General features: G+C 47.4%; 1 protein-coding gene across 1 annotated transcript in view; it reads right to left on the bottom strand.

Annotated features, from left to right (window-relative positions):
- The window catches only part of MFSD12 (major facilitator superfamily domain containing 12), an 88,755-nt gene that overhangs the window by 68,691 nt on the left and 3,744 nt on the right, over window positions 1-16,320 (bottom strand). Inside the window, exon 2 of the mRNA XM_086947121.1 lies at window positions 2,933-3,143. Within this exon, the coding sequence (XP_086803247.1) occupies window positions 2,933-3,143 (211 nt within the window). The remainder of the gene's footprint in view (window positions 1-2,932; window positions 3,144-16,320) is intronic.

The raw sequence follows: 16,320 nt of genomic DNA, 5'->3' as shown, positions 1-16,320 counted from the left end.
TGGTAGATGCATGGGGTGACAGGGAGTGTGTCTTTGCACACGATATCAAGTGGCAATAATGTGGAGGCATTTAAGAATACGTTGAGAGGGCAAAGAAAGGACAAATAAGAATCCCTACAGAGAAATACAACGTCATGCATTTGGTGAATCCCCGGTTAGTAGCAGATAGGTGCTACCGGCTGTGAACCAGAAAAGAACTACTGACTGAGCAAACCTTCCTTAAAGGTCTTAAAATCAACAATCTCAAAGTTCTTGAAGCTAGCAATCTTTAAAAAAAAAAAAAAGTTCAGGACTCAGTAGTTCTTGATAGAGCTCAGAACCAGGGGTTGGTGATTAAAATGCCCCTAATAGAGGTCTTCCGGCAAAGAATCTGTCACTGAAGAGCACCAGATATTCTCATACTAGAAAGAACAGATAAGGGAACAGTCAAAGCATGTTCAGCCACTTGACTGGACTGCAACTTAAATCCTGAACTAATTAAGAATGGGGAGAAGTTATTGCCACCTCCTGCACCTAAGCTACTTCAGGGATTAAAAACGGTGCTCAAGGACCAGCTGGTGATTGGCCAAAGCTCAGTAAGTCAATTCATAATTGGTCTTTGCAACCCTTCTTGATTGATTTCTCTGACAAGAAAATACAGTTTGTTGCATCCACTAAGAGAATAAGAGGAAAGGTAGATGTACCCACCATCTTAACACCAGACAACATCATTAAGAGTGCCATCAAGAAATCTAAAAAACGCACAGCACATTTTAATAATGAATTGAACTGGTGGTACGTTACTAGAATACTACAGGGACATATCTGTCATTATAGCCAAAACCAGAGATTAGCCTTCATCAGAGAGATGGGCAGAGTGCCCGTGTCTGCAAACAGATGAAACACGAGAGCAAGGACATTCAACCGACTTCGCAGAGTAGGAAGCACATTAGACCAATGTGGAGGAGATTCCGCTCTCTCGATCTCTTGAGGTTGGTAATTGCTAGGTCTGGTCCTCTATGTAAGTGCAGGCCAGATTGGATCAGCTTTCTTATTACTTCAAGAGACAGCTGAAGAGGCAATGTATGGTACTTCCTTGCAATTCTTGTGGTTAGTCAACAAAGGAAAGCTCATGCGGTGCCTGCCTTGGGCGGTCACCCAAAGGAGCAAAGCGACTAAATATCCAGAATGCACAGATCAGCCAGACCTTCTATTAATAAGTGGTATTCCACAATTCAGGACAGGTGCATATAGATCATGCATGTAAAGTCTAGCGGTAAAGAAGCAGAACTCCATAATTCCAATAAGCATGACTTAATGGGTGAACCCTACAGTGCTTATACATACTTATGCATCAAATAATACATTACATTCAGCCTTCATCAAACATATGACATTTCAAAAAGTATGCCTCACGAAGGCAACAACAGTTGGAGGCTTAGGGGGTCTGGCAATAGAGAAAGTGCAGGTGCCCCCAACAAAGGCATATAGATCTTTTACTGGGACAGATGGACTTCCCACACAAGAACTAGAATTTGTTTATGGTAGAAAGTTTTAGGGAACGAAGAGAGCGATAAGATTTTATAAACCCCTTAAAATACCTCTGCCACTTTTGATGCAGCAGAGGAGGATGTATTCTGAGGAAGGGTAGCCCAAGAACATGCTGGAGGAGTCAATACTGTTTATTGGGGCATAGTACCAGCATAGGAAGATCTCTATGGGATGGAGATAATAAACAAATTTAACTGCCTCCAGTATTTATAAGGGGGCGGGGGGAAATCAACATTTCAACAGCCATTAGACAGAGGCTGAGAATATTGTGTAGATGTTTCTGCAATCAATGACTACAGATTTCGGAGAGGTCAGACTAATGTACTTTAGAGTGATCTGCTACGCCCCTGCCTTCTCATAGCGATAGCGCAGTTACAGGATGCAGCCTTTGCACAAGTTCCTGTCGTGATCAGGATCTGAGACGGTGAGTGGTGTGACAGAGGCCTGTGCAGCAAAGATAACAACTTCTGACTCTCCAGGCAATGAACACATGACATGTTTTATTTATCTGATTGAGCGCTAGACCGAAAAGCTTAACGTAGGATCTTATATCATTGCTGAATTGTGCGGGTGGATACAGAAAGATGTCAAGTATTAGTATCTGGTGAGTGAGGCAGTGACTATACAGAGACAAACATACATTTATAAAAGGTGTACATCCCATGATCCAGAGGCCCTTCAGCAGAAACAACAAAAGGGATTTGAACCAGAGCATAGAAATAAGTTACAAAACATACGGTGGAGCAGCGAGCCTCCAGCGCTCTGCAGTGACCGATGACATTCTGAAGGACTGCAATGATTGTATGCACCTCTACTGTTCAGGAAATTCTGAAAAACTTTGAGTGTATAGGTGGGTTGTACCCTAATTTCTCAAATGTATGATATCGAAGCACCTGATGAGGCACCTGGCTCTTTCAACATGCTCAGACGCAAGCTTGGGAACAGGCTACTGTTCTAGAGGATGGCTATGAGGCGCAAACTTAGTCTAACTGTGGTTCAGAAAGGAGGTATGGGTTAAGGGACTTCCTCATTTTCTTGGACCCCTTTGAAGTAAGGATGGTGGCTCACAGGAACGCAATATTTCTATGCTACCTTCCCGGCTCCTTCCATGTCCTCACAAGACAACGCTCCTCTGTCCCTACAGCCACCCTGCTGCTCCCCCTCAACAAACTCCCATGTACCTCAATGAAATTTAAAGCAATGACAATATAAGAAGCAGTACTCAAAAGGTTTCAATTTGTTGTGCAGGAGTAGCTACACTATCCTAAAAATACCTCATAACGTGCACTATTTGCGACTAAGGACGCGAAACCAACCGTACTAAAAGGCTAGTCTAACCCTGATGGAAAGGGTGGAAGAAGACCAGTGACAGGACAGACGAAGGCCTCTCATGCTTTCTTACCTGAACGCGGTCAGCTCCACCTTCTCATGTTCATTCTTCGCCAGTTCCGGAATGAGGGACAGGTGTGAGATTTGCGTGGCTGCCCAGCCAAACTGGAAGATTACAATGAAAGGGGCAAAATAAACCAATGCTGCCCACTGCGGAGTATTCTCCGTGCAGGCCAGGCAAGGGTTAAAGATGAAGGGGAATGATAAGATCACACTGATGGTACCTGAGGAGTCAGAAGGAAAAAAGAATCAGAGGCAGCTGTTTATATTTTCAAACGTTTATCTGCACAGGGAGGACAACAGCCTTAGAAATCTAGACACCAAAGGGAACCAATAAAAGCTGAGACTGTGAATAATATCTTACAGGCTACACCCTTGATGCCACAGCAGTACATAAACATCACGTGCACCAACAGAGGAGACCATGACATGTTGATGGCAACAGACACAGGAGCCACTGCTAACATTCACACAAATCTTGAATTTTAGAAGGAGAAAAGCATCCTTCAAACATTCATCTACCTGACACGCAGGAAGTTCTAGGCGTACAGAAATGAAATAATGAATTTTCAGTAGCAGACCTGTGAGCCTAATAGTCAAGTTCCCAGCAAGGGAAATTGAACTAACAGGATCTTCAAGTGAAGATGGAAACAAGAAATACAGATCAAAAGACAGTTAGGCAATGGAAGGAATAAAGGTAGCCAGACCGAAAGCCAAACAGCTCAAGGAAGAAACAGAACAAGAGATATGAGTTGGGAAGTGACGAAAGAGGTGCGACACAAAAGAGAGAGGAAAGAGACATGAAAAGAAAAGGCAAATAAAATTAAAATATACATATAAAAATCAGAAGATAAGCGAAAGAGGATACAAGATTCAATACAGGTGAAGCTCAAGAAAATATAAAAATGTCAAGACCAAGCGAGTTAGAGACAGAAAAGCCAGGGCAACAAACAGAAAAGAAAAACAGAATTGTAGAGTTACTGGTTTTGTTAATAGGTTGATCCGTTACCATTTTCTCGTAGAACCTCTCTCTAAGCAAAGTGTACACGGACATAACCATAACAATCAGCTAACAATATATTATGCACACTTCTAGCACACTATGCTTTTACTCAGTTTTTGAGAGCAAGTCCATTTGTTTTTACTTTATAATACATTAAAGTGGCTGCAAGCCACTTCTGTGCTCTCTATCTCTCACTTGTGTGCTTCGTCAAAATCTGGATATACCACTAACCATAAATGAAAAACCCTACGAGATTATCATCAGATTAGCTCTCTTTATCTTATAAAAGGTACGCCTATTTTCACCACTGCCATGTGGCTACCGATGTCTTCTCTATTGTGGGAAACAAGATGGAGAAATGCAACACATTCTAAGTGGGCCTGACACAAGGCATCACTTACAAGTTGGGGAGAACCAGTCACAAAACCACAAAGATATATTCTACCACGGTCCTCTGCCAAATCTACTGGCCTTCTGAAAAGGTGCACATCACTTAAAACGATTAACTGATGGACACCGCGGTCTGTGGTTCCACCCTTGAGCATCACAGGGGGACAACTCGACTGCCTCAAACATTTACTGCAAAGAGACTCCAGGACAAGTGTATTTTGTTTGTGTGGGCCACAACAGGTGCCCAGGATGCACAAATCTGGAAAAGTGTGCTTATATATTGCAGGGGCAGGGTGGAAATGCACATTTATTCCCTTAAATTAAGAGGTTATAAAATGTCTTCTTTCAATTGGGTGGTCAATTATTACTTCCTTTCAATTGGTGTGTCTAGTGGTTGGCTCTCATTTCTGCATTGTTTACTGTGTAAATAAGTCTCAGGCCAAACTTATTTCAAATTTTTATTCCCAAAAAAAGAAAAGAAAAAAGAAAAATAATTCTATTTGAGGACGGCTGGAAGACGTTTCGGAGAAGAGTCCCTTTTTAGGGTTCGCCTGTCAAAAGCTGCGCAGCAGCGTTTCGCGCAGGTGAAATCTTTTGTTTTACAGTATGTGGGCTTTGTCCCGCCTCTGTCTTCCATTGGCTAGCTCCATAAATGGAGGCTAGCCATTGGAAGAGAGAGGCGTCCGTCATTCTGCGAGGCGACTCGTGGGCGTTCCGGCGATTTTTTCTCATCTAGCCCCTTTTAGCACGTCATTGCGGCGGTGGCCGGGTTTTTTTTAGTTTTTTTTTACTGTGTTGTTTTCGTCTTTTTGGAAGTGCCTTTAGCTGGAGTGGTCGGCGAGATTTAAGTTGCCAGGAAGTACTTTGTATTTGCGATCAGGTAAGCAAATTTTCTTTTAGCCCAGTCTTGTAATTTTCTTTTAACCCCGTCTTATGTTTTCTCCATGTTTGTTTTACGGCTCGTAATTTTGTTTTAACCCCGTCTCATGTCCTCTCCATCTCCATGTTTGTTTTACGTCTTTCCGTCTCTTGTTGCTGTTGTCTCTGTTTTCCGTCAATGGAATGCATCCGGCGGCATGTTTATTGGTTAAGTCTTTGCGTGTGTTAAGCAGCGGGCGGGGTCCTTGCTTTCCCCCTTAATGCACCCCTGAGTGTGCGGAGGAGCGAGACAGGGTCGGGCTTTGTTTCCAGTGAACCCGGGCACTGCTCTGATAACAGGATTACTCATTGCTTTCTTTTCGGGTGTTGGGGGGGGGCTGAACGATGCAGTCGGCCCGGGACAACCCCCTGACGTCCTTCCCCGGGCCGCGTTGTGATTGGCTGCCGGCCCGGGACACCCCCGTGACGTCATTCCCCGGGCCGCGATATGATTATCTGCCGGCCCGGGACCTGACTTGTATACATATGCTATCTCCGACTTAAACTCGACCCTCAACGCTGACGGTGCATTGTAAAGTGTAAACTATGTAGCCAGAGATCCAGGAGGCTCAGGCATATACCGTTAGTAAGCTCTATCCCCAACACTGCTGATGCATTGTAAACTGTAAACAAGATTTGGGGATCCAGAAGACTTCGGTTATGTGATTTGTAAAGGCTGCCCACCGCGCCACCAGCACATTCGAAAGTGTTAACAGCCCAGCGGGTGAGCTGGAGGGTTCAAGTATATGCTGTTAGTATAGTGTATATCGTAGTGACGTTATCAGCACACCTTTTGTTAACAATCCACCAGATGCACACAAGGACAGGGGTGTATGGAGCTGTAACCAGTCCAGTGGCTGACTGAGCTGTAGGAGTGAAAGCATAGGGTCTCCCTACGCCTAAGAAGGAGGAACAAGCTATCATTGTACATGAGCTCTCGGAGGCAATCCTATGGCGTCTGTCCATGTTACTGGGTGGAGTGAGATGGGCCAAAGGCTGCTGTCGGTCGGATGCCTATCAGCCGCCGTGTAACCCTCGCCCTAGGAGCATTACTTGAGGCCGAGACGGCAAACACTAACAAGTTTGATGAAAAACCGCAAAACCCTGCTGAGTGTCCAACGTCCACCACATACGCGGTCCAATGCACATATTTACGTTGAGCTGGAATTACATTGCTTTGTTTCTTTCCTACACAACATCCATCATTCCCACAAGAACCACAGGTTTTACACAACGACTTAAGTCCTTGTGTAAATTTGAACTTTCAAGAGATTCCATTTTCATCATCCGTTTGCGAGCGTAAATGAAGTCGCGCACCTTTACCTTGGGACCGTCCAGTTCTTGGGAATGTTGTGGGGAGCGTTGCTGAGGCAGCAAACATCTGCTTTCACAGCCCCCACAGGATATTTCTGCTCAAACCTCCATGACGTTGAGAGAAAGCGACGCACAGTGCCTAAGAAAGACAGCAAATCAGGCATGCTGCCAAGAGCCCAATAAGAGGCATATATAAGAGATTATCCGTCAGTAATAAACATGACACCGAAGCCTATTTTACATAAAATAAGGCCCTGCTGCAAGTTTGTGCTCGCCATTAGGAAGTGGTAGTCTCACCCCCAGAGTCTACAAACATTTAGAATGGATATTTTGATGGAAGCAAGGGCTGCTCCATTTCTGTTCGATGACCCCGGGTTTTACACTTGCTGCGGCTACAACCCTGGGGCGCCAGTGGTATTACGTGGAAAGTCGCGCAAAACAGGTCAGGCTTTGAAAACCGTCACTGTGACAGCCTCAAATGTCAAACCCCAGGCGGGACAAGGTGTGGAACCACACCCCCACAGAGAGGCTGGTGCCACACCTCTATAGCAGGACTGCCTTCTTTCCGTCATTAGGGGCATCGGATCCAGTCCTCATCCTTTATGTCATCACCTAATGCATTATGGGTATTGTAGTCTTGCTTCCATTGAACTAATTAGACTAAAACACCTGAAAACCATGACTGCTCCAGTGTGTGTGTGTGTGTGTGTATGTGACTGCTTCAGAGTGTGTGTGTTTGTGTGTGACTGCTCAAGTGTGTGTGTGTGTGACTGCTCCAGGGTGTGTGTGTGACTGCTCCAGGGTGTGTGTGTGACTGCCCCAATGTGTGTGTGTGTGTGTGTGTGTGTGTGTATGTGACTGCTCCAGAGTTTGTGTGTGTGACTGCTCCAGTGTGTGTGTGTGTGTGTGTGTATGTGACTGCTCCAGTGTGTGTGTGTGTATGACTGCTCCAGTGTGTGTGTGTGTGTGTGTGTGTATGTGACTGCTCCAGAGTGTGTGTGTGTGTGTGTGTGACTGCTCCAGTGTGTGTGTGTGTGTGTGACTGCTCCAGTGTGTGTATGTGTGTGTGTGTATGTGACTGCTCCAGAATGTGTGTGTGTGTGACTGCTCCAGAATGTGTGTGTGTGTGACTGCTCCAGTGTGTGTGTGTATGTGACTAATCCAGAGTGTGTGTGTGACTGCTCCAGTGTGTGTGTATGGGACTGCTCCAGAGTGTGTGCGTGTGTGACTGCTCCAGTGTGTGTGTGCATGTGACTGCTCCAGAGTGTGTGTGTGTGTGACTGCTCCAGGGTGTGTGTGTATGTGACTGCTCCAGAGTGTGTGTGTGTGTGTGTGTGTGTGTGTGTGTGTGTGTGTGTATGTGACTGCTCCAGTGTGTGTGTGTGTGTATGCGACTGCTCCAGAGTGTGTGTGTGTGAGACTGCTCCAGGGTGTGTGTGTATGTGACTGCTCCAGAGTGTGTGTGTGTGTGTGTGTATGTGACTGCTCCAGTGTGTGTGTGTGTGTATGCGACTGCTCCAGAGTGTGTGTGTGTGAGACTGCTCCAGTGTGTGTGTGACTGCTCCAGTGGGTGTGTGTATGTGACTGCTCTGGGTGGGTGTGGGTGGGGCTCTGGGTGTGTGTGGCTGGCTCTGGGTGTGTGTGGCTGGCTCTGGGTGTGTGTGGCTGGATGACATTTTACAAAACGAAGAAAATAGGTTCTTTAGGCGACTCCTCGGAGTACCAATTTCCTCTCCTCATATTATTTTGCATAAAGAGTTAACCCTTCCATACATAACTGATTTTATTAGAGTGAGGCCTTTACTATTTTGGCTATCTGGAGTAATGAGAAGGCAACACTTGTAAGAGATATAATAACTTGACTGCCTTTCCTGTGATAATGCCCTCCGAATTCCGTGGTTGGCACACATTAAATCTGAATTCGGAAAAATTGGCAAACTGAGTGTTTTTGCAGAGACAGATTTATGCCCTGGTTTTAATAAAAGGGAAGTAGCCACAGATTTTTATGAACTAGTGCATGAAAGACGCATTAAACATGCAGAAGAGAAACCTATGATTCACCGTTTATATGTATTTGTGTGTTTCGGCAGCATCTCCTATGTATTTAGGACAGCCTTGTGGGAAATGGGAACACTCTTTGTTATTTAGGTTTCGAGCTGACACCGTCAAATATTTACGGTGTTTTCCGCTTCGGTATCAAACTAACCTCGCTGCTGTTCCCAGAGCAATAGTAAGACAGGCCAAACTAAGTCACACATTTTATTGTCTTGTAAATCTTATGATTATTTTTTTTTAACAAGGTTATTTTTGATCCTGCTTTGTAAAAGTAAATACTGTGACATTAGGCAGTGTAGAGCTATGTTTTTATCTGTTATTCAAATGGCTGACAGTGAAACATGTTTACTAATAGGTTCATTTTTAGGTTTCGCTGGGGGACGGAGCTGTAAGCTCCGCCTCCAGAGAAATCTCTTGATTTCAGTAGTGACTCTGGAATACGCCCCCCTGTCCCATTGGCTAGCTCCATAAATGGAGGCTAGCCATTGGAACAGAGAGGCGTCCGTCATGGCCGGACCAGATTCGGGGGCGTTCCCGAGAATCTTTGGCTTTTGGCTACGTCAGCCAAAAGCCGGGAACGCCCCCGAATCTGGTCCGGCCGGGCCGTGCTTGCTGCTGTCCTGCCTTGTGTCCCTCCTCCCGCCGTCCCCCCTCCCCGCTGTCCTGTTATGGCCCGATCGAGTGGCCACCTCGATTGTTAACTAACTGAAGAGCCGGTGCCCACCCGGCATTGCCCCGTGTTCTCACCGCTGCGGCCCGGGGGCCTGAAAGTGATCAGAAGCTGAAGCGAGAGAAACGAAGGGGCCGCGACCTGATTGGTCCTCTGTTGACAGGAGGCGCGCTCTGATTGGCCGTTTGCAGTAGGCCTGTCCCGAGAGCCGCGCTCTGATTCGATGCCTTGCCTTGCCCGCCCAGTGCAAGAGGGCCTGAGAGAGGGGGAGGGGCGGCGGGCCGCTGGCAGCGCGTCAGGATTCCCAGGCTCCGCTCTGCGCTATCGCGCGCCCCCGGGGATGCAAGCGGGCGGTTTTAAGAAAAGCCTCTCTCTGTTTTTATTTAACTTGCTTCACGGTGATTGCTCACCTCCCCCTCGCTCCTTCCTCCATGTTTTCCTCCGTCTGGTAAACTGCTCATGCATTTTGCATTAGGCCGGGCGCTCCCGCTCCGTCTGGAGCGGATTGCAGGGAGAGCGCGCCGCGCTCCGAGCCATCCATCAGCTGATTATTGATTTATGGACGCGCCTCCGGCGGGAGGCGGAAGCAGGGTATGAACTCCGTGTTCTGACGGACGGGGCCCCCGCGCGGCGATAAATCCCGTCCCCGGGTGTCCGCTGTGCGCTATCGCGCGCCCCCGGGGATGCAAGCGGGCGGTTTTAAGAAAAGCCTCTCTCTGTTTTTATTTAACTTGCTTCACGGTGATTGCTCACCTCCCCCTCGCTCCTTCCTCCATGTTTTCCTCCGTCTGGTAAACTGCTCATGCATTTTGCATTAGGCCGGGCGCTCCCGCTCCGTCTGGAGCGGATTGCAGGGAGAGCGCGCCGCGCTCCGAGCCATCCATCAGCTGATTATTGATTTATGGACGCGCCTCCGGCGGGAGGCGGAAGCAGGGTATGAACTCCGTGTTCTGACGGACGGGGCCCCCGCGCGGCGATAAATCCCGTCCCCGGGTGCGTGTCTGAGCAGGGCCGCGAAAACACACCGAGAAGGGGGTGGGGGTTCTGCGGTACCGTACGTGCCCTAGTACCCTGTCCCGGCTAGTCCAGCATGTGAGACCCTACAATTCGAAGGACGGTGAGGTCAGAGGATAAGATAATGGTGTGTCATGTAAAGCGATAGGTCGCTGCAAAAAAACAACAAATGAAAATGGTGTGTTATCCTATAACGCTGACAAAACGCTTCGCCTCAAACATGGAAGGGGGGGCTAAAGACCTGAGTTCCAGTGCCAGCAAATATCGCAGTCTCCCAATAGTCGCAAATTAAGTCTATTAGAGGATTCACACTTTTAATCATATTACATGCAGTTTACAGTCTGCGGCGCGTTGCCAGAGCAAGCGCTGGGACTGTCTTGCCGCTTTTTAACTGCGGATATGTCGATGAATGAATGAAATGTCTGCATAGCGCAAAACAGCTGATCCAAAAGGAACGTTCCGGAGGTAGGTGAGGGAAAGAGATGTTGAAGAAATAAACAGAGGTGAGACCAGCCAACATTTGGTCTCTTAAAGAGTTGGGTTTTTAAGAGGCTCTTGAATGAGTGCTCTGATATGATCCGGTAAACGTTTCCAGAGCTTCGAGACCGAGAAGGAGGGCCCATCTGCTGAGGTTTACTTAATCTTGCCGCAAAGTTTAAGATTGTTAGATGTTACACGTCAACATACTCCAATAATATTCTTTTCTTTTAAAAAAGCAGATAGCAGTTTTTGCCAGTATCTCGCTGGAACGTACCAGTTATCAGTCAGGAAAGGCTGAGTCAGCCTCTTGCAGAAGTAACCATGCGTGAGTACAACGTGCAGGCAGGTCACAGGTTCAAAACATGACGAGACGCTTCATATTTCATTCCTTCGACGCCGCTTGGAAGCACGGCTCACCCGGCGAGTGCCACGAAGCACCGATTATGAAAGATGTTAACGACCCAAAAACGAAGGCCTGATACTCAAACCTTTGGGAAATTAACTGTATTTTCATATTAGCAGCAGCATTGCATGTTCAGCGGACAGAGGCGGGATGGAGTAGAACATTTATTTCCTGGACAAGGGGGGGCTCTGGGTTCTTTTCTGGGTTGACCGCACCCCCCAATAGGTATTTCTGTCGCCGTTTCTGTAAATTTGCCAGATTGCGGAGTGTAGATTGTGCCAGATGTCCTGGCTTCTCGGAAGTGTCCTGGCAGTGTTTAAAATCTCTTTCCGAAGGGAGTTTTCCCTTTGAGGGCCGAAAAAAACAATCCGGCTACAAGGCCTACCAGCGGCCCCGACGTGCTAAAACCGGTTTAACAATGGCTCCACCACAAACAGGAGAGTATTATGCTGGCGCCTGCGCTCTGTAAGACTCTGGGTTTCCATCATCGTCTAACAATATTCGTGTAGCCTTTGTGTCTTTTCTGCTGCATACGTGTCTGGTGGCTTTGTGAGTGCGACAGGTAAAGCCAGCACACCCTCGTGTGCTCTCGGCCCGGAGGAAGCCCCAGGCGAGAGAACATTGTTTGGTAATCTGCGTCACCTTCTGAGAATTCTGGCGACACTGTTCAGCGGGGACAGTTTGTGTTCTGGAACCAACCCGGCGCCTGTAGTTTCACGTAAAATGCCCTCTCTTCCTCGAGAAAGCACCTACACTCAGTCTTCAAGTCAAAATTCAGGAAGTTCCTAAAGGCAGAATTCCAGAAACGCCTTTGAGGTGGTGTGCTGTATTCACAACATACATTCAGTGCAGTGCAACTGCCTGCTCGGGCTGTCGTGGGCAGCGGGTGTAATTCACACAAAAAGTTTGTTACTATTGCACATTGTTTGTATCTCTTCTCTTCAGGGACACTGCATGGAACGGTGCTCTGCTGCGCCTTAGTATAAGATGTATAATGTGTGTCACTACCATTTAAAGCAGGCGTGCAGATTTACACAAAGGAAAAACGGGTAAACTAAAAACAAGTCTTCTGTTTGTTGTCCCCAGTCTGTCAGTCTCTTGTGTGAAGAACAGGCCTTTTGAAGGTCCTCCTCTTAGAACTTTTACAGATCTGTGGCAACATCGTGTCAGGGTGTTCAGTGTGTGTGAGTTCTTGCATAACACGGCCCTAATGATGGGACAGTGCACATCTGTGCATGGCTCGAGCCCCAGGGCGCAGCTGTGTCGCTTACAGTGAAGCGGGGGGTTCAGTGGTGGTGGTCTCTGCCATGTTTGTGCGTGGTGCCCGAGGGGAGGTGAGTTTGACGGGGCCACGTGATGTCTATTGCGTGCCTCCCAGGCAGACCGTGAAGTTTAGGGTGCATTTGGTGGCCTCCGAGGTGAGACTGCATGAGTTTCCTGCAGTGCAAGGTGCCTGGTACTTGATTCGAAAAGCACAGCTGCACCTCCCCGGCGGGCCCAGCCTCCTGGGGTCTCCGGGGAGTGCCGCTGTAGGGTCTCCGTGCTCGGGCTGTGGTTGGTGCAGGAGGGCTTACATCTGCTGATCTCGCCTCAGGTGGGCTTCCGGGACCACTTCGGTGGCCGGCAAGGCTGCACCCAACTGCTTGCAACCTGGAGCCCGGACAAATAGAGTGGGGGCGCAAGGGGGGTTCGCCCTTCAGAAAATGTGAAGTGGGACGGTCCCTCCCGCCCCTCACATCTGCCCACTTGGAAGCCGGCGTTCCGACCCGTAGGCGCTGGATTCCAGTTCCACGCCCGCCTCTCCTTGCAGAATAATCCTGCAGACCAGACCCCGCCGTTTACAAACAAAACCCTGCTGTTGGTCTGCCCGCAGCTGTCCTCGCCCACTCCAGCATAGGTGGGCGCTGACAAACGTTGAATAATGAACTTGTTAGCTCCTGCTGTGACAGGCCTGCTTTCACGCAGCGCTATAAACAGGCACTCCTATTTCACTGATGCCAGTTTTATAAACTTTAGCCTATTTGTCAACCCCGTGCTATAATTCACACTGATTACTGCGGCAAACTTGTTTAACCACTGCATTTTCATCACTGTTTATTTATGCAGTCAGTCTGGTGTGTATGTGTAAGAGTTTGGTACAAAGGAAAACAAAAACGCGATGGGTGAAATGCCGGAATTCATCTCGGGCACTGTTAATTGCTCTGGGCCACATTCTGCTCCATCCTGTGTTGCTCACCATGATTTGATTTAATTTTTAGGTTTGGCTCTGGGTGGGTGTGTGTGTGTGGCTCTGGGTGTGTGTGTGTGTGTGGCTCTGGGTGTGTGTGTGTGGCTGGCTCTGGGTGTGTCTGTGTGGCTGGCTCTGGGTGTGTTTGTGTGGTAGTAATTGCTGTCTGCTGAGCTCGTCCGTAGGGTACAATAGGTGTCACATTTGCGAGAGATTAAGCTAATGGCAATGTAAATGACAATGCCATTTATTTATCTGTTTTCAAAACTAACACATAAATACAAATTTTGTCATTTACAAAGCCAATAGCTCAAACTTTTCCAAAGGCGAAACCATTGCATTGTAAATGCTTGTTAAGACATGCTGTGACGGCACGTGGCAGTTTACTATTTTAGCAACTTGCTGCTATCTGCAATTTTCCTTCCGATAATATTTCATTATGTTTTTAACTGGATGAAATGTCTATTGTTATATGTATGTTACTTATTAATGGATGGAAAACCTTCTGAATAAAGTGTCAAACAGAACTGAACTGGATTATTTATCACATTATGGTCCCAGATCGCGGTTGTGTCGAAAGCCACGAGATTTGGTAACTTCTCATTAGACTGGGGTCCTTGCCCACACTTAGCAGGAGGGACAATTTGTTTAGAGTTAGATGCCCACATATATGACAATATTTGGGAAAAGGACAGCGGGAAATTTTGAAAAAAAGGAGAAAAAATTTAAGAATTTATTTCACCCACTGAGTTCAAATGAATTGAAGACAATTTTAAGTGGGAGAGTGCTAAAGGAAAGCTATTGTTAGCTTAAAACTAAGGAGACACCAACCTGAATTAGGGGAACTGGAATTTATGCGGCCAGATCAGTGGATGGTTTCCACCTATAAAAGCCACACCAAAGGAAGGTCTGCACCTCTAAAAGTCACACAGGTAGAGTGTATGCCTACTGAAAAGTCACAACAATAGAACGGTCTGCAACTCAAAAAAGCCACAGCAGAGGAGCGGTCTTCCTCTCTAAAAGTCACAAAGGTGGGACTGTCTTCCTCTCCAAAAGTCACAAAGGTGGGACTGTCTTCCTCGACTAAAAGTCACAAAGGTGGGACTGTCTTCCTCGACTAAAAGTCACAAAGGTGGGACTGTCTTCCTCGACTAAAAGTCACAAAGGTGGGACTGTCTTCCTCTCTAAAAGTCACAACGGTGGGACTGTCTTCCTCTCTAAAAGTCACAACGGTGGGACTGTCTTCCTCTCTAAAAGACACACCGGTGGGACGGTCTGCCTCTCTAAAAGTCACACCGGTGGGACGGTCTGCCTTTCTAACAGTCACACCGGTGGGACGGTCTTCCTCTCTAAAAGCAACACCGGTGGGACAGTCTGCCTCTCTAAAAGCAACACCGGTGGGACAGTCTGCCTCTCTAAAAGCAACACCGGTGGGACAGTCTGCCACTCTAAAAGCAACACCGGTGGCACAGTCTGCCTCTCTAAAAGTCACACCGATGGGACGGTCTGCCTCTCTAAAAGTCACACCGGTGGGACGGTCTGCCTCTCTAAAAGTCACACCGGTGGGACGGTCTGCCTCTCTAAAAGTCACACCGGTGGGACGGTCTGCCTCTCTAAAAGCAACACCGGTGGGACGGTCTTCCTCTCTAAAAGACACACTGGTGGGACAGACAGCCACTCTAAAATCACACCGATGGGACGGTCTGCCTCTCTAAAAGCAACACCGGTGGGACGGTCTTCCTCTCTAAAAGACACACCGGTGGGACGGTCTGCCTCTCTAAAAGCAACACCGTTGGGAAGGTCTGCCTCTCTAAAAGTAACACCGGTGGGGCGGTCTGCCTCTCTAAAAGCAACAAAGGTGGTAGGTCTGCCTCTCTAAAAGCAACAAAGGTGGTAGGTCTGCCTCTCTAAAAGCAACAAAGGTGGTAGGTCTGCCTCTCTAAAAGCAACACCGTTGGGCAGGTCTGCCTCTCTAAAAGCAACACCGGTGGGACAGTCTGCCTCTCTAAAAGCAACACCGGTGGGAATGTGATTCTCTAAAAGCAACATTGGTGGGACTGTCTGGTTCTCTAAAAGGAACACCGATGGGACTGTCTGCTTCTTTAAATTCAATACCGATGGGACTATGGTTCTCTAAAATCAACACCGGTGGGACTGTCTGGTTCTCTAAAATCAATGCTGGTGAGAATACCTGGATCTCTAATAGCATCACCGGTGGGACTGTCTTCCTCTCTAAAAGAAACATCTGTGGGATGGTCTGCCTCAATAAAAGCCACACCAGTAGGACGGTCTGCTTCTTCAAATACCCAGTTGGACGTCTGCCTCTCCAAAGATCACTTCTATTGGAACAGGTGCCCCTACAAAAGCTAGGCTGTTGAGCTGGTATGCTCTTTCGAAAGCCACACCAAAAGGCCGATTTTCCCTCCTAAAAGCCACATCTTTCAGAATGTCACCACATTAACAGCCACATCAATGGGATCCACTGACTCTGCAAAATCTATGTCGATGGGAGAGTAGCTCTACCCAAAGGCAGTATTGAATTGGTGGTACGCCTGTCCAAAAGCTCCACTGATGGGATGGTAAGCGCCTCTTAAAGCCCCACTAAAGGGTCTGTGTGCTCCGCTAATTATTAACATGGTTGGCACACTTTGCAAAGACTGTCACCGGCAGGCTGTTTTACAAGTGATTCCCAATCTACAGTCTTTGCTATTAGACTCAAATTCATGCTTTCAATATGTTATCATGGGACCTCTGCTCCGTCGACATCACAGCAAAGTAATAATCACGAGGATGGTGACTTTGAGTGATACCAGATCACGGGACATCTTACTTATGGTGTCACTACCTTTAAAAAGTTTTAATTTTTCTGTTTGACGTTTTTCATGGGTGCTTTGCCTACAAGGCGAGACACTTTCAAAAATAGAGGC

Source organism: Lissotriton vulgaris, chromosome 12, assembly GCF_964263255.1.
Source record: "Lissotriton vulgaris chromosome 12, aLisVul1.2, whole genome shotgun sequence".
Lineage (NCBI taxonomy): Eukaryota > Metazoa > Chordata > Amphibia > Caudata > Salamandridae > Lissotriton > Lissotriton vulgaris.
The sequence above is the reverse complement of the archived record's forward strand: the minus strand, read 5'-3'. Positions and strand labels throughout refer to the sequence as shown.